Source organism: Saccharomyces kudriavzevii, assembly GCF_947243775.1.
Source record: "Saccharomyces kudriavzevii IFO 1802 strain IFO1802 genome assembly, chromosome: 7".
In the NCBI taxonomy this organism is placed as follows: Eukaryota; Fungi; Ascomycota; class Saccharomycetes; order Saccharomycetales; family Saccharomycetaceae; genus Saccharomyces; species Saccharomyces kudriavzevii.
This window is the reverse complement of record NC_079278.1, coordinates 756,958-781,175: the sequence shown is the minus strand read 5'-3', so window position 1 is coordinate 781,175 and position 24,218 is coordinate 756,958. Positions and strand designations below refer to the sequence as shown.

At 39.8% G+C, this 24,218-nt stretch overlaps 12 protein-coding genes across 12 annotated transcripts; 4 read left to right on the top strand and 8 right to left on the bottom strand.

The window, feature by feature from the left end:
• Window positions 1-253: 253 nt before the first annotated feature.
• Window positions 254-1,669, bottom strand: VPS62 (Vps62p; the record flags this gene model as incomplete). The annotated part of the gene is made up of 1 exon (XM_056228154.1): window positions 254-1,669. One exon carries the CDS (start codon window positions 1,667-1,669, stop codon window positions 254-256), a length of 1,416 nt encoding a protein of 471 aa, XP_056087904.1.
• Window positions 1,670-1,955: 286 nt separating this feature from the next.
• On the bottom strand, window positions 1,956-4,784 carry CBF2 (Cbf2p; the record flags this gene model as incomplete). The annotated part of the gene is made up of 1 exon (XM_056228153.1): window positions 1,956-4,784. The coding sequence occupies one exon, from the start codon at window positions 4,782-4,784 to the stop codon at window positions 1,956-1,958; it is 2,829 nt and encodes a 942-aa protein (XP_056087903.1).
• A 1,794-nt stretch (window positions 4,785-6,578) lies between these two features.
• Window positions 6,579-8,414, top strand: TPO2 (spermine transporter; the record flags this gene model as incomplete). The annotated part of the gene is made up of 1 exon (XM_056228152.1): window positions 6,579-8,414. One exon carries the CDS (start codon window positions 6,579-6,581, stop codon window positions 8,412-8,414), a length of 1,836 nt encoding a protein of 611 aa, XP_056087902.1.
• Window positions 8,415-8,955: 541 nt separating this feature from the next.
• Window positions 8,956-9,672, bottom strand: LSB1 (Lsb1p; the record flags this gene model as incomplete). The annotated part of the gene is made up of 1 exon (XM_056228151.1): window positions 8,956-9,672. The coding sequence occupies one exon, from the start codon at window positions 9,670-9,672 to the stop codon at window positions 8,956-8,958; it is 717 nt and encodes a 238-aa protein (XP_056087901.1).
• Window positions 9,673-9,927: 255 nt separating this feature from the next.
• PRE9 (proteasome core particle subunit alpha 3) lies at window positions 9,928-10,704 on the bottom strand (the record flags this gene model as incomplete). Its single annotated transcript, XM_056228150.1, has 1 exon — window positions 9,928-10,704. One exon carries the CDS (start codon window positions 10,702-10,704, stop codon window positions 9,928-9,930), a length of 777 nt encoding a protein of 258 aa, XP_056087900.1.
• A 251-nt stretch (window positions 10,705-10,955) lies between these two features.
• CAF130 (CCR4-NOT core subunit CAF130) lies at window positions 10,956-14,336 on the bottom strand (the record flags this gene model as incomplete). Its single annotated transcript, XM_056228149.1, has 1 exon — window positions 10,956-14,336. The coding sequence occupies one exon, from the start codon at window positions 14,334-14,336 to the stop codon at window positions 10,956-10,958; it is 3,381 nt and encodes a 1,126-aa protein (XP_056087899.1).
• Window positions 14,337-14,641: 305 nt separating this feature from the next.
• On the bottom strand, window positions 14,642-15,139 carry PEX4 (E2 ubiquitin-protein ligase peroxin 4; the record flags this gene model as incomplete). The annotated part of the gene is made up of 1 exon (XM_056228147.1): window positions 14,642-15,139. The coding sequence occupies one exon, from the start codon at window positions 15,137-15,139 to the stop codon at window positions 14,642-14,644; it is 498 nt and encodes a 165-aa protein (XP_056087898.1).
• Window positions 15,140-15,624: 485 nt separating this feature from the next.
• On the top strand, window positions 15,625-16,488 carry PHB1 (prohibitin subunit PHB1; the record flags this gene model as incomplete). Its single annotated transcript, XM_056228146.1, has 1 exon — window positions 15,625-16,488. The coding sequence occupies one exon, from the start codon at window positions 15,625-15,627 to the stop codon at window positions 16,486-16,488; it is 864 nt and encodes a 287-aa protein (XP_056087897.1).
• Window positions 16,489-16,812: 324 nt separating this feature from the next.
• On the bottom strand, window positions 16,813-17,337 carry FHN1 (Fhn1p; the record flags this gene model as incomplete). Its single annotated transcript, XM_056228145.1, has 1 exon — window positions 16,813-17,337. The coding sequence occupies one exon, from the start codon at window positions 17,335-17,337 to the stop codon at window positions 16,813-16,815; it is 525 nt and encodes a 174-aa protein (XP_056087896.1).
• Window positions 17,338-18,255: 918 nt separating this feature from the next.
• Window positions 18,256-20,679, top strand: SKDI07G3770 (uncharacterized protein; the record flags this gene model as incomplete). The annotated part of the gene is made up of 1 exon (XM_056228144.1): window positions 18,256-20,679. One exon carries the CDS (start codon window positions 18,256-18,258, stop codon window positions 20,677-20,679), a length of 2,424 nt encoding a protein of 807 aa, XP_056087895.1.
• A 325-nt stretch (window positions 20,680-21,004) lies between these two features.
• SYF2 (Syf2p) lies at window positions 21,005-21,646 on the bottom strand (the record flags this gene model as incomplete). Its single annotated transcript, XM_056228143.1, has 1 exon — window positions 21,005-21,646. The coding sequence occupies one exon, from the start codon at window positions 21,644-21,646 to the stop codon at window positions 21,005-21,007; it is 642 nt and encodes a 213-aa protein (XP_056087894.1).
• A 288-nt stretch (window positions 21,647-21,934) lies between these two features.
• Window positions 21,935-24,076, top strand: UTP8 (Utp8p; the record flags this gene model as incomplete). The annotated part of the gene is made up of 1 exon (XM_056228142.1): window positions 21,935-24,076. The coding sequence occupies one exon, from the start codon at window positions 21,935-21,937 to the stop codon at window positions 24,074-24,076; it is 2,142 nt and encodes a 713-aa protein (XP_056087893.1).
• Between the last annotated feature and the right edge of the window lie 142 nt (window positions 24,077-24,218).

Below are 24,218 nucleotides of genomic sequence, written 5' to 3'. Positions count from 1 at the left end.
TACTGCAGCGCCACTCAGTCGCAACGCATATCACGGAAGGTTGCCGAATGCAAGAGAAAAAAAATCAAATTGATCTTCTTGATATGCACCGAGCGCTAGAACATTCTAGAAAAATGGGAAAGCATTAGCAAATTTCGAGCCATAGATGGTGCAACATGGAAAGGCAAAAGTATACGTTAAGGCTAATAGTGCTACATGAGATACATAATATACACACTACAGCATGCAGAAATGTGAAAATGCACAGAATTTATCACCCTGTAAAATAATCCATGATGAAGCATAAGCTTCCTCTCCATGTGAAAAAGCGGAGTATGCTACGCAGCCATTTTGGCCTTATGTTGTATAGCAAAATACCACAATTGTCACCCACGAGATCATTCTTCTCCGCATCTAAACCTTCGCCTTTTTTTATATACCTTCTTGCGGGACATCCCTTCCAAAAATTCCACCATTTAAATCTTTGGCAGAGAGAAACTCTTGCCATGTTCTTGAATAGTGGGCCTCTTGGCCCATCAATATATTTCCATTGAAAAGGGCACCATTTTTGCCTTGGGTCCCATGATTTTAATTGTTTATCACCCCAAGCGCCCTTGAATGACAGCCAATCTAGTCCCATTTTAGCTTCTTCAGCACCACATGGTGTCATTGTTTCCCCAACAGTGATGGTATAGGCATAAAAATTTAAAGAAGGATCCCATAATGGACCTCTATCAGTAAAATCACTCAATGGCATAAAGAAGAATGGAACATCATGCGAGTGCTGACCGACAGATGCATAATGTGCATGCGTTCCTCTTGCGCTGAAAATCAAAGGCTTCTTGATGACTTCATTTGTCAATTTCCCATCTATACGGCGAAGCCTTTTGATTTTCTCAATGGCTTCGAACTTATAAGCAGTACCGCCTCCATGGGCACTCATCCAAAGAAATTGCGGTTCCCCTTTATAGAATCGTACTAAAGAATGTTCCCAGTCTCCTACATGATTTCCCCATGGTCCAGAACCCATAATGTACGGCCCCCAATTAAATGGATAGAAATAAAACCAGAATGCATCTACCCAACCATTCCCCTTATCAACAACAAAAAGAACCGCTGGTGCCTTCTTGATATGGCCCGTACCATATTCTGGTTGTTCACCCAACAGCCAGTCTGGGTCTTTATCAAAATCGTCCAAACTTGTCATATATGAATCTTCACTAGATATGCGGACCCACGTCGAATTCTCTAATTCTACAAGATAATGCTCCCGCAAATCACTTAAATCACGAAGGCTTTCCTTAATAATATGTTCCCCACTGTGATCTCGCAACTGAAATCTCTTTACAAAATCCTTAACATCAGCGGGCCAATATTTTTCTTCACTATACAAATGGAGCAGAGGGCTATTATCAATAACATATTGCGGTACACTGCCTTTATATTTTAAACTTTTATTATCCTCAGTAACTTCAGAGGGATGTAATGGAAGCATGTTTGAAACTATGTCCGTACCCCATGGACCATCTTTCATTTCTACGAACGCTTCTTCAAAAGGGTCACTATCTAGCCAAGGCACAAGTACTGCATGACAGGGTATCAGTAAAACGATAATAGATGCAAGAAGGAAAAATAGTCCCTTCCCCTGATTAGCAGATCTTCGGCCTGGGTTATACCGTGGAAATTGCATGGAGCTGGATGTTTATTGTTGATAACTATCCGAGAATAGAGCCTTCTTCCACTTCTATACCGTAATGAAGACCGCTCAATCCACCTTCATTTAAGTACACTCGTATAGATTTTAAGGTCGAAGATATCTTGGCCAGATAAAACCAAAGCTGAAGTTACCCGGCTTCAATTGCAGAAAGCATACATTCTTAAGGTACTGGTATACTGGCAGCTTGAAAATCAGTAATCATTATACTACAACTATATCTCAGAGTATCTTTACAAATTAGGTAACTTTGAAAGTTTCCTCAGCTAGATAAGTAAACCAACAGCCCATCAAATGAATTATGATGTTCGTGTCTCCACTTCTTCAGGAACTTTGCCAAGCGGGAAAAAGAGCCTTCGTTTTGGTCTCGTAATTTCTCGCAAATATCTACCGCCTTGTATCTGTCAAGGCTCTCATGGTTGACCAAATAAATGTAAAACTCCACAATTGATTTTCTTTCCTTGTATAAAGTTTCGCAATTGGTTCTCCATAACTTATTTCCAGATTTGTTCATCGAGTGTACGCATTGGTTGCCGTACTTGGGGTTTGGAGTAAACCATTCAAGAATAATACCCTCTATGGTATCTATAGAATCGTCCAATATAAAAAGTTGTTCATCAGTATGGCTATCTACTCGTTGGCCTTGTTCTAGAGGCGGCGATGCTGTACTTGATATGGGTTGGTAGTTATACTTGTCTTCTGCAGGTTCTGCATACTTTCCACTAAATCGAGGCTTTTTCGAGACTTCCACGTCAAATACAACGTTGTCTTCCTCTGTTATATGTGGTTGTGGTCTCTTCAAGGTTGAAAGTGGCGTGGCATCTGTACTAAATTTTCGTTCGATAATTCGAGTGACTTTTTCTTCGAGAATTTTATCTAGTAAAGCGTTTATTTTCAATTCAAATTGCCCCATTTGATCTTGTAAGAAAGTGCTTATCTTGGAAGTAATAAGTTCGTTTATCATGGATTTCAGTTGTTCTTGCATTTCAGGATCATTCTCATCCTCATTTTCTTCATCTGTGTCACCACCATTATTGGATTCACCTTCCTTTTTGAACAAATGCGAATCTTCTGTGGAGGACTCGTCGGAGGAATCCGCAATTGAGAGTAGTCTAATTTGTTTTGGTTTCTTTGATCGGCGCACATTATTCGGCACATCTCCATTCATGGCAGTTTCTTCCTTTTTGATGGGCTGAATATCTCGGATGAATTTATCGGAATCGCCAATTTTAGATTTCTTGATCCTTTCATTCAACGTATCCTTGAACAAATTGAGTTGATGTAAAATATAACCTCTTGAGGATTTTTTCATTTCTAACTTCTCGAAGATTTTATTAAATACAGATAATAATATTTGAAAATTGGACAGTGTTTGGAATTGGACAAACTCAAAACTTTGCTGTTTTAATAACTCGTTCACATGCTCAGTATCTGCTTGAGTCATTTGAGAGGGGCCTTCTGATTCTGCCCTTTGAGAAAAGCGTGCATCCGGATTATTACTCGATGACAAAGCCAACTGCGAAGGCGGCTCTATTAGAAGATTGTAGAAATTTGACTTATTTTTATAGATTTTATTGAATCCTGGTAATATATCGAATGGCAGGGTGGGAGAACCCTTTGAGTGTATCGTTTTATCATTAAAATATGATTGGAAATCCGAATTCCCAAAGATTGGATCCTGGAATATATCGTGGTTGGGGAAAAACTTGAAAATCCAGGGCAGATTGCTCAACAGTCTTTCCCGTAGCCGTTCCATTAAATCTAGGAAGTCCCTTGCATTCTGGGACAAATTGTCATAGCCGTGTCTTTTATATTCATCGATTTCAGGAAATATCTGAACCAATAGATCTTTCGGGGGTGGAAGGGGGTCCTTTTTAGGGTTTGTAGAGTATGAGGTATATGGAGATTTGAAATTCATGACTCTTTTAAAATCAAATGGTATTTTGTCTGGAAAAGCAAAAGTCTCAGGTTGTTCTAACCAGTTTTCATGGTTCTCTTCATCGAAAAATTTTTTATACACATCATCATTCCAAGTTGGATAAACGAGGTTGCATCTCTTAAAATACTCTCTTCTTTTGTAAGGTAGGTGGCAGTATCTAAAAACGGTGGTATAATAGTTGCTAAATGTTTCCTCTCTGGGGTAAGTGGTCAACGACTTGCCTCTTAAGATGGGCAGATCTTGTAAAAGCGAGCCGGCTTCATCAGCGTTTAGATTCGGGAAGCCATCACCCTTTGAGACAGAAGGTATACCATAAAACCTTAGATATAAGTATGCCGCTAATGTAGTCTGAGGGCAGATAAAGGGACAATCCTGGGGTAATAATGTCACGAGTTGGTGACGAGTCGGTACGTCTTTGTTTTCCGTTGAGAAAGTTTTCTTGTGATACACTATAGAATCTTTGTCCATTCGACCGGCCTGGAGGGAACCAAATCGTATTTCTGACCTTTCCTCGAATGAAAGATTCAGATAGCTTCTGAATTGAAAATCCACTAGAAATCTGAGTTTTTCCGAACAAGTTTTGAAGAATTTTTCAGAAAGATGATTAGTTTGCGGATTCCACAAATTTAAGGACACTTTCAATAGGGGCGGACATAACACTTGAGTGTTAGTGTTGTTTGTTTCATTGGTAGTTATTGCCTTTTGAGAATCTAGCCAATGGGTGTGAAGCTTCGTGACTAGTTCCAGATATTTCGTGTCTATATTCGCACTTGGATTATTGTGCACTTTGCATAATTTTGACAAAAAATTAAGGCTGCCAATGATTTTCTTCAACGTAGCGATTTTGAATGAGTTCTCCTCCTCCTCATCAACGTCTTCTCCCTCTTCTTTTCTCTCTTCAGAGTTATCATCAGTTATCAGTGTGTCCAATAGAAACCAATGTATTAGTTCTGCAGATATTGGTAGCTCTTTATAGGGGACACTGTTTACAGAATCTTTTTCCGGCGTCGGTATAATCTGGTTAAGCTGGCACCATTGTATGTACTTGGTATAATAGGTCTTGTATTGGTGAGCGGTCCTTGGTTTCAGTGAGTCTACCAATTCTTGAAACTTATCCTCCGATGACATAGGTTCTTCAATCGTGCTGTACATCCGTAATACTTGCCAACCAAAATTGAAAAAAAAAAATAAAAAATTCGATGATCTCGCACATCTTTTCTATTTGTTTTCATTTGTTTGTTGTATGCGGAAGGAATAAAAAGTAAGGAATACGCGAAAACATTTCGGGAAGCATGGGTAGGGTAATACACAACGGCATATGAGAATCCGATGTTCAGGCAACATCTACCAGTGGTCTCTTTCATTTTACATGCCAAGTATAATGGCTCAAACTTTATGGAATTGTAAAATGCAGTAACGACCTATCATCCTCTCTGGAGCAAACGAGTGCAGGTGATGAAGTTAACAAAGTCCGAAGAGAAACAACGTAAAACAAGAGAAAGAGGACCACAGAGAGAGAAAAGGACAAGACACATCTGTGGAGGGGGAAAAGAAGGGGAAGGGAATACCGCAATCGATTTTCGAATGTATCAAGTGTCATTTCTTAGATCCACTCCTGCAGAAAAACAAGGAGAGCCGCCATTGGCTTGTATAAATACGAGTAGATAATTTCCAATAACCGCCGAAAGAAAATAAATGCGACAACGGACGATCCGCCCAAAAACCGCCGACATTTTCAAGGCACCAATAAGGAAAGAGTGCACTTTTTCCCTTCATCGGCACTCATAACTGCCTCAACAGCACAGCCGCCTGAGCTCTGCAGAGTCGAGGATATATATGTGTGTACTCTGTGGAGAAAAGCGAGGCGGCTTGCTTAACTCACGAATACTCTGCCCAACGGTTTTGCTCCGCCCCCAATGCCGAAGATCGAATCTTGTCCAAAATCCGGTTTCTGATACCTGTTCGCGGGCCCTTCCCCTGATTCTATATACCTTCTAGCCGCCCAAAGCATGCCACACAAGCTGTTACAACCACACCACGGGCCACCGGAAACTAATTATATGCTGCGAGCATGAATATATTTGCGCTCAAAAAATTTTTCCGGCGCTTCCGAGTGAAATATACTGCGCGGTGTGGCCGGAGAAACCTCGGGTGAAAAACAGCGCAAACCGTAAAAAACCCCGCAATGGGCACGCTTACTGGAATTCCCTCGGGTGGCACCACGGGCAAACCGCAGCGCGGTCGCCTGCCGCACCAAACCTTAAAAATGCAAGAGCGCATGCACAGTAAACCGCGTGAGAGCACTATGCGTGCGCCCTTTCCCTTCCCGAGGGACATAATGTCCTGGTGCCTTAGTGGCACTCATCTCTCGAGATGATTCCATAGCCGTATAGCCGTTAAATTCATCACAAAAAGAATACAAGATCACAGCAGCGCAAAACGAGAATTAAGTGTCGCGTCGCCTTTCACTGAACGAGTCATTCGGCTCTGCTGCTTAGGCGCATTCTAGGTTTTTCTTTTTCTTTTTTTTTTTTGAAAAAGCCACTGAAGAACACTTCCATCCGCATGCACAGCACCGTTTGTATATTTTTTCTTGTTATATATATGCATTGCGCATACATCCTTTTGAGGTCTTTGTAGTGGTTTCATCTGTTATATGTTTGTTCTGTCTCTCCCCGATTACACCAGAAAAGTAGCATACCATTCTATTGTTTGTGTTTATAGAGAACAATATACAACCATCACTCTCTTCCCAATAATTCCAAATTTTAATACTTTTTTTTTTTCAGTCTGAATTTTAGTTTTAACTTCAAAAAAAGTAACTAATTAATTTTTTATCAAAGCACTGCTATTATTCTTTATTTCTAAATCCTAATAACTTTCGTCCATTGACTTTTCCTTTTAATTCCCTCTAATAACTAATCACAAAAATAATACACAACGAAAATGAGTGATCAAGAATCTGTCGCTTCATTCAACTCCCAAAACACTTCCATGGTGGATGCCGAAGGTCAGCAACCCCAGCAATATGTCCCCACGAAAAGTATCTCTCGTACAAACCAATTGAACCTAACCAAAACTGAAACGGTGAAATCGCTACAGGACTTGGGTGTCACTTCGGCTGCCCCAGTGCCCGACATCAATGCTCCAAAAACCGCTAAGAATAACATCTTCCCCGAAGAATATACTATGGAAACTCCATCTGGGCTGGTTCCAGTGGCCACTCTACAATCCATGGGTAGAACCGCTTCCGCCTTATCCCGTACTAGGACAAAGCAATTGAACCGTAGTGCTACTAACTCTTCATCCACAGGTAAAGAAGAGATGGAAGAAGAAGAAACTGAAAACAAGAGTGGTGAGAACGAATTAGATCCCGAAATCGAGTTCGTCACTTTTGTCACCGACGATCCAGAAAACCCTCACAATTGGCCCGCATGGATCCGTTGGTCTTACACCGTCCTGTTGTCCATCCTAGTTATTTGCGTCGCCTACGGGTCCGCTTGTATCAGTGGTGGGCTGGGAACCGTCCAGAAGAAATATCATGTCGGCATGGAAGCCGCCATTTTATCGTGTTCTTTGATGGTTCTTGGGTTCTCCTTGGGTCCCTTGATTTGGTCTCCGGTTAGTGACTTATACGGTAGAAGAGTTGCTTACTTTGTCTCCATGGGTCTTTATGTCATTTTCAACATTCCTTGTGCGTTGGCCCCCAATCTAGGTTGTCTCCTAGTCTGTAGGTTTTTATGCGGTGTTTGGTCGTCTTCAGGTCTATGTCTAGTTGGTGGGTCCATTGCCGATATGTTCCCAAGTGAAACGAGAGGTAAGGCCATTGCTTTCTTCGCCTTCGCTCCTTACGTTGGTCCCGTCGTGGGTCCATTGGTTAATGGTTTCATTTCTGTTTCTACCGGTCGTATGGACCTGATCTTTTGGGTCAACATGGCCTTCGCAGGTGTTATGTGGATCATCGCCTCTGCTATTCCAGAAACTTATGCCCCAGTTATTTTGAAAAGAAAGGCTGCCAGATTAAGAAAGGAGACTGGTAACCCTAAGATTATGACTGAACAAGAGGCCCAAGGTATCAGTATGGGTGAAATGATGAAGGCTTGTTTGTTGAGACCATTATACTTCGCTGTCACGGAACCCGTTCTGGTCGCCACTTGTTTCTACGTGTGTTTGATTTACTCTCTATTATATGCGTTCTTCTTTGCCTTCCCTGTCATTTTTGGTGAACTGTACGGCTACAAGGATAACCTTGTCGGTTTAATGTTTATCCCAATTGTTATCGGCGCCCTTTGGGCCCTAGCCACCACTTTCTATTGTGAAAACAAATATTTAGCGATCGTCAAACAACGTAAGCCCACTCCTGAAGATCGTTTGTTGGGCGCCAAGATCGGTGCTCCATTCGCTGCTATCGCTCTTTGGATTTTGGGTGCTACCGCTTATAAGCATATTATCTGGGTTGGCCCAGCTTCGGCCGGTTTAGCCTTTGGCTTTGGTATGGTGTTAATCTATTACTCATTGAATAACTACATTATCGACTGCTACGTCCAATATGCATCCAGTGCCTTGGCCACAAAGGTTTTCTTAAGATCTGCAGGCGGTGCCGCTTTCCCATTGTTTACCATTCAAATGTACCACAAACTGAACTTACATTGGGGTTCTTGGTTGTTGGCTTTCATATCTACTGCAATGATTGCTTTACCTTTTGCATTTTCATATTGGGGTAAGGGTTTGAGACATAAATTGTCCAAGAAAGATTACTCCATTGATAGTGTTGAGATGTGAGTCTACGACTCAATCAAATGATGACTCAACACCATTGATGTAATGAGGTACAAAGGTGAAAAATATCCCAAATATATTCTGATGAAGTAATTTTTTTAATAGACTATTGTATTAAAAGGACGTCTGAAAAAAAAGTCGGGCATTTTTATAAACTCTTTAGATTAATGTGTTTATTAATTTGCAATTTTAAACGCTGAAATGATTGGGACTTATCCTATCATCTCTTGCGATTCTCTTTCATAGAAACACCCCTACCCAAAAGCATTGCACTTTTTGCCTTTAAAAACTCGTTTTGACTCGCATCTTTAATATTTAACTATTATTCTCAGTATTCTAGAAAAATATAAATAATTATCAAATCAAACTTCTTCTGCAGTATACGTAAATACATACATGTAGTTAGTCAGTTCTTTAGCCCTTATAAAACTCAAAAGTGCCGCGAAGAAGGGGAGGGTGGAAGCAAGACGGACAAAATTATTCGATGTTATTTCTTTCCACTTTCGAACAACAGAAATTCAAACTCAGGGATGTGGTTGTCCCTCTAAAAAATGCTATTGATAATATCACTACCAATGGTGGAACCAGCACCGAATATAGCGGCATCTCCCAATTTGCTACCGAAACTTTTGAATGCACTACTAGCTGAGCTACTTTGTTGTTGTGGTTGTGCTTGTTGTGGGGCTGGAGCATATTGCTGTTGTGGTTGTTGATAGTAATTAGTGAATGAAGGAGGATAAGGTAAAGGAGCTTGATTTTGTTGTAGAGGTGGTGCTTGCACATAACCCAGCGGAGGGACATTAGGTGCTGAGACTTGTTGTGAAGAGTACTCTGGAACGGCGGGTTCATATGATGGGGGAGGAACGCTAGGACGAGAAACTCTAGAGCTCAAAGGGGTTTTTTCAAAATCGGGTGAAGTTGATCTTGTAAAAGCAGGTTTTACGTAGTTCGCGGGAAATATGCCGATCATATCGTTTGCTTTGCCTTTATACCAATCCAGAGAGATTTTCTCTAAAATTTGTATTTTATCACCCGTTTTCAAGGACAAGTCTCCATCCTGTTGAGCTTCAAAATCGTACAAAGCCTCCACATACTCCTCTGTGCTCGCATTGTTGGCTGATTTTGAGTTTTCATCCCATTTTCCAGGCAAATTGCTGTCAATGAAATGGAAGAGCTCGCCTGATATGACGTTTGATTCCTTCAAAAATTCTAACTCATTTCTTATATTGTTCAGCGAACGATTTATTAGCGACGCTGACATTATTTATGTTCTTAGTTGCGAAAACGTTGTCAAAATGAAAAATTAAAGGGTAAAATCTAAACGACGGGAGAGCCGCAGGCAGGCCCTTTTTTATATTTATTTCTCGAGCAATTCCGCTCCTAAAATTTGCGCAAGAAAAGCATCTGCAAGTTTCCGCGGAAAGGGTACGTCAATAATTTTTTCTTTCAGTTTTAAATGTATGTTACTATGCGTACACATTTATATAAGCATGAAGTTGAAGAAATACTTTTTAAATTATTTCATTTCTTGATCTGCTTCATCATCCTCGTCCTTCTTGGAGATGCCAGTTTTCACCAATAAATCCTTTATTTCTTGAGGCTTGAAAATCTTCTGATACACTTCTCCATCATTGGGGCCCTTTCTAATAGTGGCAAACTCCAGCCTGTCGTAAGTCAATGCGCTACTGTCGGTAGTCTTGGATAAGGTTTTCAAAGCCAGGTCAATGGCACCATCAACTTTCATATCCTCCTTATAATCCATTTGAAGCAGTGTCTGTGCTGCTGAAGTGTTAGCACCAACACTAATAGCTTTCCAACCGGTGTAATTGCCCGATGGGTTAGAAGTATACAGTTGGTAGCCGTATCTATCATCATGGCCAGCGTAGATGAACGATACACCAAAAGGTCTTAAACCGCCATGTTGCGTGTAACCCTGTTTTATATCACTTAACCTTCTCACTAAGATTTCGACAGGTATGTCCTCATTGTATGTTTTTAGGTAATTTTGGGCGTGAACCCTGGCTGTATTTATCAGAATTTCAGCATCTGCAGTTAGCCCTGCAACAGCAACAGCAATTTTATCATTCAACTTATATAATTTTTCTGTGGAGGTGTCTTGCTCTAGCAAAGTACTTGTTACTTTACGTTCTGCAGCAAGAACAATTCCGTCAGATGCCATAATACCAATTGCAGTACCGGCATGTGAAATGGACTCTAGTGCATATTCAACTTGGTAAAGACGTCCCTCAGGGGAAAAGATTGTTGTCCTGGAATCGTATCTTCTGGAACCCATGCTTAACCTTGATAACTTAATTCACTAATCAATTAATGCCAAACAGACGAATCGATCACTCTCTATAACTAGCAGCTTCTTCCCTCCGCTGTCTAAAATACCCTGGTGTGTAAATATCCATCTTTTTATTCTTCTATCCTCTACAAATTTTTGCCACCTGCAGGGTAACGCACGTTTAGCGGACCTCAAGTTACGTAGTAAAAGGTCATTAAAGGCGTGTACAGAGTATATATATTGAGAACATGAGCCGCTCACTCACTCTCCCCGACGTCGATTTCAGCGAGTGTAATATATTCATGAAGTGGTATCGGCTTGTCAGCTTTTGACAATGGCAAAATTTTGCCATCATAGAACACTACTTTCCTTCCAGGAGGAGTGATCTGCGTGTCAAAGGGATAATCAGTGATGAAACTACGCAGCGTACTAATAGCAGAGTTGTCATTATTGCCAGCAGGATTTGAAGGAAACAGATTCAACAGTTTCACATTCAGTTCAGAATTTGACTTTGTGTGTGGCCTCCTTTCTACTTCGAGGTCCTTGTTGTCGTCGTTCTGTTGACCATCTTTATCACTGTCTTCTTCCATTGCCAGTCTTGTTTTGATTTGAAAGAACAAATCTTTGGCCTCTGGAAGAACGCCAATCCACGTCATCAGTAGAGTTTGAAGCTCAAAAGTACATTCTGATTTGGTGAATAGGAACTTGTCGTTCGCGATGAGTGTCTGCACCATGTAACAGATTAACTTTACTAAACCGAGAGAGTACAAGGAGATTTTTTCACCGTCCTCATTCTCCTCTTCGTCATTCTTTGATGACAGAAAAATGGCCGCGTTCATGAAGAACTCTTGCAATAGCATTTTGGTCTCGATATCCGATAATACAATGGGCCCTTGTCTTGAAAATGGAAGACCTGAAACATCTTCGTTCTTCCGCTTTTTCTTCAAGATTTCATAAATCATATCATCCTTTCTGTCTTGATCACTGGCCTCCCCAGAAAATGGTTTACCACGTAACCCCATCACTAATTCGAAGACGTAATATATCAATGAGTGTTTAAGCTCTAAATGGGTAAGGAACCATATCAATATTCTCCTATAACCGGTGCACATTAACATTTCGTCCATTAATCGCCAAGCAACGTCATGATTCACGTTTAGCATCCTTTCAAATGCAGATTCTTCGGACCATATTTCATAAATATCATCGGGCGTTGTTCTTCTGAGTTCTTCATTGTTTGTCTTGGTAATATTGTTACTACTCTTAGCTTCAGGATTTTCATCTATTTCTGCGAAATTAGATCCCAAATCCGACAAAATCATTTGATCCTGTTCGTTTTTCACGCACGATGCAACTGAACACACTAACACTATAGAATCATCTCTATTCAACTTTTCAGTTGCACCACGTAAAGTCAAATTGAATATGACATCCAACTTAGGCTCCTGTATGAATGAATAAGATGGTGAATAATACATATTAAAATCTTTGGGGACGTCTCTCCAATCCTCTCCACTGTAGTCAAATTCGAAAGTGCTTCTCGATCTAACAGATAATGGATTAATTGATGAAGCGAAGCGATTAGAATTTGTGGTTGCTGTACTCGGTATTACATTCACATTATTTGGCATCTCGTTTTCCATGTTGCTATTACCCGATATTTCAAAGGCTTCGTTCGTTCCATCTTCTGCTACCAACTTGTCATCGTTGAAGATGCAATTGCACCTTCTTTGATAGAAACCATTACTACTACTAGACTTTATTTTTCCTCTTGAGTTAGCATCTTCATTCAACTGTTCGTCGTCACTTTCGGAGAAGGGTTCATTATAATCTTCACATTCATAATCGAACATGTATCTAATATCCTCGTCGAATCTATCTCCTGATTGTAAATCAGCAAACAAATCAGTAACATCCTCGATGCTTGCTCCAAGGGCAAGCAAAGACGCAGTATGCGATCTCAAATCGGCGTATAAAGCTCCGTGACATAATTTCCTTCCATAAGGTGACATGAATGTATTCAATGATTCGTGCTTGAAATCATGATCATTGCTTTTCACTAATCCGTTGAGAACAGAAGCTATCACAGATCTCAATGCAGCCGCTCCACGTATTGTGGCACGAACCATAAGCGGAGTTTCGTAGGTACCGTTTTCCTCTTCGATTCTATCAATTTCTAAAGCCAAAAGGATAACACAGGATAAATTTTTCCATAAGGATAGTAACGAAAATAGGAATGGATTTAGTTGTATGGGTATCTTTTCATATAACTTGTAGATGGTATATATTGCCAATATATCAATCATGTAAAGTAATTCTAAATCTTGAGTGTTCAAACCATGCGGTAGCCATTTATGAAGTTGCGTCCTCCAATGAATCACACTGTCTGTGTTGTTTACCGAGTTTAATCTTTCGAAATCAGAGCAATTTAATCTCAGCATTGTAGCATCTATAATTTTTTGCATATTAAAGCACGTATAAAATTTCCAATCATAATGGTCGTTGTGCTCTTGAGAGCTTTTGATTGATGGGTACATTAATCCCAGAAAAAGCTGAAAAAGGAAGTCTATCGATATAACTTGTTCGTCATTAGGGCTTGGCTGCATTAACGGATCCACTAAACCACACAGATTACAGAATTGTAGCTCCAACAGCGGAGTCAATACTGAGGGAAGATTCAAGATTTTGAAAAGAAGCTCATGCCTCATCAAGGAATGTTCCATAATGTTTGGTATTTGAAGTGTTCCGTCTTGGTCCAGTTCAAATGAATATATTTGCTCTTGATCATTTATTGTTCGTTTAATTATTGTGTTCTTCGCATGTTTCTGAGGATTATCGCTTTTACAACGGTCATCGATAACACCGCCGTCAGCATGGTCTTCAGGGCTGTTCATTAACAGATCAAAATTATCACTAAATTCGAAATTCACATCATTTTCCACATTAAAGGAATACCAAAAATAAAGATTATGAAATTCTACGATTCTATCATAATCCTTCAAAATCTTCTTGACGACAAGCGCGGATCGACTAGTAATGGAATTTCCCCTTATCAAACAATCTATACGTCCGCTCATCGAATACAGGTAATCCTTCAACATGTTATGCCCTTCATTCAATATTATGGAGGGAAAATTAATCTTTGAAACAATTAAAAAGCTTAGCGGGAGCTTATATTCCGGAAGGTTGTATTTATCAATTTGCAAAGAAGTCGTTTTATTTGCCAGTAAAAACCTCAAGAATTTCAAAAATAGCACATCATTATCTTTCCAGCCTTGCACTACGGAAGCATAATTGGAATCGTCATCTCTCAAGGACTGCGCCCAGAGTTTTTTCTCCTTCAACGTGGAAGCTTGCACTGCTTGTAAAATCGACTTTCCTGATTTCGTCGTAAATAGAATAATTGAGAGAGCCTCAAACAATATAGAAAGTCTTATTTTTTGATCATCCAATATGCTCTCATTATATAGTAATTTCTCCAAATTTTCCAACGATGGAACATAATTTTTGTCTTTTAGCAATACTTGCAGTGGAACAAATTGTTCATAGCGAAGCGCATCATTCGACGAGTTGTCACCGAGTAGAAGCTGCCTTTCAACATCATTGGTGGCAATTTTCTTTTTGGTCATCACTTTCATCCTATCTCAATACTTATACTATGAAGAAAAAGGAGCCTTAAAAAGAGAAGCCCTTCAATAATCCACACAGCTGTCAGGACAAAAGTTCGGTACGAATGTAAGCCACTGTAAATATAGTTTGAGTTATTTTTCACAAGCGGGAGCTCCCTATTACGTACATATCAATGTGCCATCAGTGCAGTATATATACATTTATACATATACGTGCGATTTGTTAAAAGCGTCTGTACCTATGAATTAGCGCCGGCCGGGTAAAGTCAGAAAGCATCGTCAGCCATCCAAAGAGACATATACTCAAAATGGCATCAACGACAAATATTCCGGTCTCTTTCTGCCAAAAAATACCTTATAATCCCCTGATACGCTCCTGTATCGCCACAGCGAATGATGTTGCCCATATCCACGTCTAACGGCGAATCGTAAACAGGTTCCTTCAAAAGCCTCCAAATGGCATGAACGCAGTGTAACAAATCCCATACAGGCGTCCAGTCCTCTGGTTTGAGGATGTCAAGACATATTTCTCCTGTGGGGGATTTTATGTTACAGTGCAGTATATTATTCCTATCAAACCTTATATTCGGTGGCGCCATCGGATAAGAACTGGGTACGTCTATCAGTATTCGAAACCGATAGTGTTCGTAGGGTGTGTGTGTCGGTCCGATTATGATAGCTTCCCATTTGCTTAAATCGGTTTCATCAATCGGGTTGAGCGATTCGATTAAGCCCTGGTAGGGGTTGACAATGGGGTCATTACTGGCCAGTGTCTTCTGTATATCTCCGTATTCCTTCGCGATCCTCGACATACATGCATTTAACGTGAAGTTTCCGTGATTTGTGAATGTTCGAGAAAGCTAAAGTATGCATAGAGGCATAGTTCATGTTACTTTGTGTTGTCTCCAATAAGCGATAGCATAACCCGGCCATTTGACGTTCTACATAAGAAAGGATTAAAGGGCAGCAAATAGCACCAACGTGCCCATTTCCATTTGAATGTTCAGAAGTAGGGGCGTTGGTTGGTAGATATGATCATAAAGTGCGATTTGACAATCCCTAATGATGAGGCCGTTGGGTACGAAGCGGCAATACAGCCAAGAATGAGACTGTAAAAAAATACGGGTAACATCAATATTTCTCATAATTAAATTTCAGGGAAAGGGAACTTGACGATTTATGTCCATATTGGATTAGGTGTGTAGTGTAACCAGCAGAAACAAAATCGATTGAATCGATATAGCTTTCAGCAGCAATCATAAACCGAATCTGAAACAGTACTCAACCTAAACGAAGAATGTCTAATGCAAGCAGACTCATTGATGTTATCACCAAGGTGGCGTTACCCATTGGTATAATTGCTACCGGAATCCAATACACCATGTATGATGTGAAAGGTGGTTCTCGTGGTGTTATCTTTGACAGAATTAACGGTGTGAAGCAACAGGTTGTGGGCGAAGGCACCCATTTCTTAGTACCTTGGCTACAGAAGGCGATCATATACGATGTGAGAACAAAACCAAAGAGTATTGCCACCAACACTGGTACCAGAGATTTGCAAATGGTTTCATTAACTTTAAGAGTCCTGCATAGACCGGAGGTCTTGCAGTTGCCTTCCATATATCAAAATTTGGGTCTTGATTATGATGAAAGAGTGTTGCCATCTATCGGTAATGAAGTCTTGAAGTCCATCGTGGCACAATTTGATGCAGCCGAGTTAATCACCCAGAGAGAGATTATTTCTCAAAAAATCAGAAAGGAGCTTTCCACAAGAGCCAATGAATTCGGTATCAAGTTGGAAGATGTCTCCATCACTCATATGACGTTTGGTCCTGAATTTACCAAAGCTGTTGAACAGAAACAAATTGCGCAGCAGGATGCCGAAAGAGCTAAGTTTCTCGTTGAAAAGGCAGAGCAAGAAAGGCAAGCTTCAGTTATCAGAGCCGAAGGTGAAGCAGAAAGTGCCGAGTTCATTTCAAAAGCTCTAGCCAAAGTAGGTGATGGTCTCTTATTAATCAGAAGATTAGAAGCTTCCAAGGATATTGCTCAAACATTGGCAAACTCATCTAATGTTGTCTATTTACCAAGCCAACACTCCGGTAACGGCAGCGGGGATTCTTCAGGGTCGCCAAATTCCTTACTACTAAACATTGGACGTTAATCCTGCAAAGATGAATGTAGATTCAAGGAAAGAAAATACGCTTAGTCATATTAGAAGCCTGTATATATGGGAAGAACAACACAGACAATGTCTTCCGTCTAATTCGATTGATTAACAACAAGAAAACATATGCTATCAATATTATCACTTAGTTTTTTATTATATACATATATGTGTGCCGATGGTGTGCACTATGCATGTGCTGCCGACACGATATTGTTATTATTCATTTTTGAAAATTCATTTGATGCGATGGTTATACAAATAAAAAAGAACTATCAATGGCATTTAAATACCGAGCGCCTTTCGTTTGACCTGGCTGACCTAAACTTGAGAAATGGTGGGCACTCCCATCTGTCTTCTTGCCCTTCTTCTACCGTAACCGGTATTAAAGCCAAATCCGCCATTTTGCATCATACCAGCTACCGAAACCGTCACTTTAATCAGAAACAGGAAACAGGAAAAGTAGAAAAATGCTACAGCAGCTTGTGATTGATGACATCTGGAACTTGAACCTTGAGTGATGTTATTCTGCTCCAGGTAAGTTTTGTTTTTGCACGAATGGCATCTTATACCGACGGCTAAAGCAGTAGCTGCTGCAAACGTAAATAGAAAATTTAGAAAATCCAGAACAAGCAAAATTGCCGGATATGTTAACGATGACCAAAAATTGGCCAAAAACCCGTAAAATGAATCAGTGATTAGACCGTAAGCCGCGGCAAACATACAAAAGTTCACTCGGGAACTACCGTTTGTTTGTGTGCCCATCAAGCCGCCGATTAGGCCTATCGATATGATGAGGAAAACAGCGCTCACAATGCGTATTAGGTTGTCTGCAGCAGATAACATATATTGTTGTTATTTAATTGTTATTATCGCGATTGTGTGAATACAAAGTCTTCCAAAAGCCTGATAGTCTCTTTTCACTTACTCTCATTACACGAATAAGAATTAACACAAACTACTACAAGTTTATACTGATATGTATTCAATAATTTTGATCTTATATCTATCTACACCCTAGGCGCAATACAGATCTTGCTTTTGGGCCGCTTGGCTGACACACAGCTTTATCATTCGTAAAAGGAATCTTCAACAGATTCTAAACGGCCTGCCGCCAAATTGTTCGTAAAAGGCTAAAAATCCTTGAAAACACATGCGCAATATTTTAGCGGCACTGATCACCGCGGCGCAGGCAAAGCAAACTAAATGGAGTGGACTTTCGTTTCGACAAGAAGTGCGATACCCGGGGGTTTAAACTAGGAGCTGACCTCCCTGAATAAGGCCTACCTAAAACAAAATCCGCGCTGGAGAGTATCTTCAAGGCCGCAGCAGCATGCAAGACCTCGAATCCCTTCCGTAACAAAGTGCAAAAAAAAGAACATGCTTCGCATCCGTTGTTGATTTACCAAGTGCTACTTGTAAGTGTCGCAATTTCTGTCATCACACGGACCTACCTCTCTTGTAACAGTGGAAAGATTTACAGAGGCGATGAGGTAAAGGGTTCTCACCTTAAACGGCTGAGTAGGAATAAGGGGATCCGAGCCGGGTATCGTGCTGCCTTTTATCAACTGGAAGCGAGGGGAGAATAACTTGGAGAGGGGTAGTAGTGGCATCCTGAACAGAGGGCAACAACAAGCCACCCCATCCATTGTTTTGCCATATATCATCTTGTATTTCCTAGTCTGTACATCTTCCGTTTATCGTAAATTTGAGTTTAATCCTACATAGCGAGAAAGATAGGCCAGCTAATCACTTTTTTTAACTATGCTATTCAATACCAACCGTCAGGATGAAGACCCCTTCACACAATTGATCAATCAATCATCAGCAAATGCGCAAAATCAACGGGAACAACAGGAGGAAAAACCTTACCAATTCCTGCAAAAAGTTGTCTCTAATGAACCAAAAGGCAAGGAAGAGTGGGTCTCGCCATTCAGGCAAGACGCCCTGAGCAGAAATCAAAACAACAGGTTATATGTGGCAGATGCGAAGAACAAAAAGTTCCCCACCGTTAGTGCCACTTCTGCTTACTCAAAGCAGCAGCCTAAAGATTTGGGCTACAAAAACATTCCGAAAAACGCTAAAAGAGCTAAGGATATCAGGTTTCCAACCTATCTGACCAAGAATGAAGAAAGACAGTATCAGTTACTAACTGAATTGGAACTGAAAGAGAAACATTTGAAGTATTTGAAAGAATGCCAGAAGATTACTGACTTAACAAGCGATGGGAACGATGACGCTGCCACTTCCGCTGATTCCTCTCTATCTTCATCAGATAAAGAGGACAGTACGACGTCCAAAGGCAATGAAATTGCAGGTGAGGCTGCTGCAGCGGATATGACTAAGATTACGACGACCACCGCGCCAACTAGTAGCGCTGTGGGGGATAGCGGCGATGAGGCTACTTCCATAGAGGAGGAACAGGACGATAAGGCAAGTGAGACTACCTCAGTGGAAAAGGCAGCCGCTGGAAACGGGGAAGGTGCTCAGGAACCAGTGGCCCTCAAAAATGAAGGAAGCGTGGCGGAACCTACGGCGGTCACAACTCAGGTTGACGTCCCAGAACCTGCCGTTACATCTCAGAGCAATGTTCCAGAATCGGCTGTCTTACCAACAGAAGAATCAAAGTCGGAAACATCTGTAGTAAAGGAGGTGAACCCTACTGAAGAGGGCCAGACAGAAGAGGTCCATGATGAAGAAGATGAGAAATCGGAACAATCATCTGTTGAAGAACACGGTGAGGAAACTTCTACACCCGAAACTTCAGAGGCAGAATCTGTAGAAGATAAAGCACCAATAGACCCCAGCAAAGCCCCAAAGGTTCCCTTCAAAGAACGTCCAAAGAAGGAAAGAACCGGTATTTTTGCTTTATGGAAAAGTCCAACCTCTTCATCTGCCCAAAAAGGTGGCGTTACGGCTCCTTCGAATCCAGTGGCTACTCCAGAAAACCCTGAATTAATTGTCAAGACCAAAGAACACGGTTATTTATCAAAAGCTGTTTATGACAAAATCAACTACGATGAGAAAGTTCATCAGGCATGGCTGGCTGATCTTAAAGCAAAAGAAAAAGCCAAATACGATGCAACAAGTACCGGATATAGCGAGAGATTGCAAGACCTACAAAACCAAATCGATGAGATTGAAAACTCAATGAAGGCCATGAGAAAGGAAACTTCCGAGAAGATCGAAGTTAGCAAAAACAGATTGGTTAAACAAATCATAGACGTTAACACCGCGCATAATAATAAAAAACTAATGATATTCAAAGATACTGAGAATATGAAAAACCAAAAATTACAGGAGAAGGATGAAGTTTTGGGTAAGCAAACCGCTGTTAAATCGGAAATTGACGAGTTAAACAGTGCAAAGACGAACGTCCAAAAGGAGTTCAATGATTGGACCACAAATCTAAGTAATTTATCTCAACAGTTGGATGCCCAAATTTTCAAGATTAATCAGATCAATTTGAAACAGAGCAAAGTTCAAAATGAGATCGATGCTTTGCAAAAGAAAAAGGAAGACTTGATTGCTCAAACTGAAGAGAATAAAAAGTTGCATGAAAGAAATGTGCAAACCTTGGAGAGTGTGGAGAATAAAGAGTACCTGCCCCAGATTAACGATATTGACAATCAAGTATCCACTTTATTGAACAAAATGACTATAATCAGACAAGAAAACGCGAATGAAAAAACCGAGTTATCGGCAATTACCAAGAGACTTGAAGACGAACGTCGTGCTCACGAAGAACAGTTAAAGCTGGAAGCCGAAGAAAGAAAACGTAAAGAAGAGAACCTATTGGAAAAACAACGTCAAGAGCTAGAAGAACAGGCTCATCAAGCCCAATTAGATCACGAACAGCAGATCACTCAAGTTAAGCAAACATATAATGATCAATTGACTGAACTACAGGATAAATTAGCAGCCGAAGAGAAAGAATTAGAAGCAGTCAAGAGAGAAAGAACAAGACTGCAAGGTGAAAAGGCTATCGAGGAACAAACTCGTCAAAAGAGTTCTGATGAAGCTTTGAAACAGGAAATTTTGGGCAAGCAACACAAACAAGCCGAAGGTTTACATGCGGCTGAAAAGCACAACATCCCAAATAGCCATTCGCCAAAAAATGAGATACTTGTCCCAAAGGATGACTCATTGTATGAATATCATACCGAAGAAGATGTTATGTATGCCTGAGAGGGATACCATTCCACTTTTTTTGGTCAAAGATAAGCCAATTCTTAATAATGTAATACCGTGATTTCCGTTTTTCTTTGACTATCGACAATTTATCCAATTTTTTTTACTTCTCTATCAACTCTACCCTTTTATAACCGTTTTACGTACTAATATTTACTCAATCAATATTTCTTCAACCAATTTCTCTTTAACACCTTTTGATAAAAATATGCATGTCCCTATATTTTCTTACCTTGTATACCTAGCTGCTCATGTGACAATCAAGAAAGAATCCAGAACTATCTTTTGCCTTTTCACTGATACTCAAAACAAAAAGAGAAATTCAGTTCGAATCTTTTGGCTCTCTGCTCAATTTTTCATTGAATTGTTTATTCTTATCATTAATAAAGCTTTCAACGCTAGATGGTGTTTTGGCATTTTCCATTTGCTTTCTCCTTGCCTCATATCTCTTCTTTGATTCAGATTCCAAAGTAAAAGCTAACTTATTTACTAATTTATCATCATCTACAATTTCAATCTTACCTGTTTTGATATTTCTTTGAATTTTATGGATCGCACCATTTTTCGGTGAGCTATTACTGTCATTTTTATTGACCGAGTTTTCATTTTTATTGGAGTTCTGTGTAACGAGATTCCTTAAAGTCTTTTCATAACTCAATTTCGCGACTTGATCGTATGAATTCCCACTGCGTTGGCCTTGCCCATTTTTCCTTTGATTCTGCTTCTGTTTCCATGCATTATACTCCTGAACGGTGTAATGAAAAGCTTTATCTTTATCAGATGTTTCCGCATCCTCTACTGGTTCGGCTCCGTCATTCACATCTTCCATGCTGTAGACTTTTGGTTTCCGGTTTAAACCTGCTTCCTGAATCTCTCTATCAGCCAACTTCCTGTTTTTTATAGACACATTAACTCCTTTCCTTTTTAGCACCTTCAGCTTTTGGTCCAATTTGTCTAATTCCATTTTATTCTAATACCTTGACAAGATATAATTGTATTTGTTATTCCCCTTCCAAGACATATGGCCTTATGAGGTCCTCATCGCTAGATTTGTTTCTTGTATTCCACACTTTCTTCGTCATTACTGACGGGCGCCTCTATGTTTTCCAAAAATTTTCTCTCTTTTGTATTAGATGCCCAGAAAATTTGAAAAATTTGATGGGATGAGTTTACCATTCAACATACTTTAATGAGTGTCACATCCGAAGCCCTTTAAACAGCAAAATATTTTGAGGTGCAGTGAATATCTAAAATGCCATCTTTGTCTCAGCCATTTCGATTAGCAACTCTTCCGAAAATTGCTTCCTTGAGCAATTTCTCTTTACAAGCGGATTATGTTCAAGTTGCAGACGGTACCTTCAATGAATCCACGAATAACATAACGCTAGGTATTTCCGGATCATCCATATCTCAATATATTATTAATCCAACACCAAAATTAACGTTTGACTACCCAATACCCTCTACAAACGTTATTACTGCATGCAGTGCCGCGGAAGTTCAAGTTAACGTTGAGGAAGATTTAAAGATTAGCAATGACGACAGTAATGACGAAGAAAAAGCTGCCAACTCACAAACAAAAAGGAATATTGAAATCTGGTCATTTGGATCAATGGTAAACAAGGGTAATTACACATTAAATGTTACCACTAAAATGCTAGAAAGTAATAAAAATACCTCAAATGAGCACTTGGTTGAGGATAGTATTGACAGCAGGAGGCATGCAGGCGCGGATGACTTCTTATCCCAGCACAAGATCAAAACGAAAGCCAAAGTTATGAATATCAAAATTGACGCCAAAAATAGCTTAATAATTGCCGTTTTGCAGAATGGTTTGATTGAATTTTATGACTTAAAACTAAAACTTTTATATTCGTTTGACATTTCATATGATAACTTGAAATATGCTAAGTGGTTTACTGAAAATGGCACTGATTTTGTTTTTGTCTTGTGTCCATTGGAGGATGATAAAGTTTGCTACAAAATGCTCGAATTATCAGATTTTGAGAGCAAGGACAATTCACCTATAAAAGAGCTATCATCTACAATCATCGAAGGATTCTCTTTCGAAAGCTCTAAGCTTTGTTACCAGTTCGGTAAGCTTTATAAATTGAACCAAGGTAAGATATACGTTTATTCTTTGCCACATTGCCAATTACAGCAAATCATTGAGCTTCCATTAATCAATAAATCCAATTCTGAAGACGATTTGATCTCTTTTCAACCTGTTTCAGTAAACAGAATTTTATTGACTGTGAACAACATCATTTACCTGCTAGACTTATTGCATTGTTCTATTTTGAACCACAGAGAATTAACCCATGTCAAAACTTTCCAACTATTAAAATCTGCATTGATTGATTCTGAGAAATCACATAATTCAAAAACTATAGCAATTGGTATCTCAACGAAGAATGGTCCAAATCCAACTTCCTCCTTGGAAATAATCAATATTGATGTAGGAACTAATACATTGAAGGATTCATTAGGTAAAAGCTTTCAAGTAGGAAAAAATGATGCTTCTGTCATTTTAAAACCGTTATTCGATGATGAGGACGTAACTAACAACATGGTGAAACGTAACGACATTGATGGGAACATTAATGTACCAATCTTTCACTACGATGAAGTCATTGAGAAGCTCTCAGTCCTCAAAAATAATGACATTGCTTCGTTCGATGAAATCTTTTTCAACGACTTGAAAGTCAAAGAAGAGCACTATACCGAAAAAGATAGGTTTATTTCTGACCCTGGATTCTTGAACAAAGTGTTAGATCTAATTTTTCTAAAATTTGGCGGAAACGACTATCCTAAGGCTTTAACATTTCTTCTTACCCATCCACTGTTCCCACTGAATCGCACACATGGCTTGTTATCTCTTTTGAGGGACCAACCAAGGTTGTTTAAACAGGCAATTGTAACGTGCCCCAATTTACCATTGAACGAATTGCTTGAGGAATTGTTTTCTATTAGAAACAGAGAGCTATTATTAGACATCTCGTTTAGAGTTTTGCAAGACTTCACAAGAGACTCTATCAAACAAGAAATGAAAAAACTAAGCAAGCTAGACATCCAAAATTTCATTGAATGCATAACAAACACCGAAGAAGATGGTCCATTAGAAGGATTCAATCATAATCACAGTTCGCAGTTATTCCAACTGCTGTCGCTAGTCCTGGATTCCATCGGGCTATTTTCATTAGAAGGCGCCCTTTTGGAGAACCTGACATTATATATCGATAAACAAGTGAAAATTGCTGAAAGAAATACAGAATTATGGAACCTAATTGACATAAAGGGTTCACAGCACGGGTTTGCTACTTTGAGTTCTGGCAGTACAACTTCTCAAAAACAAGCCCTACCTGCCTACGCCATGGAATATTTGGACATTTAGTATATGCAAAGAATTAGATTTTACGGTATTGATACCTATATAAAAATAGAACAGGTATATAGCATTCACCTTGGTTGCTGACAAGGTGATATTTTTTCAAAACGAGTATACTAGACTTTTAAGTTTGGCAAAGATCGTGTAG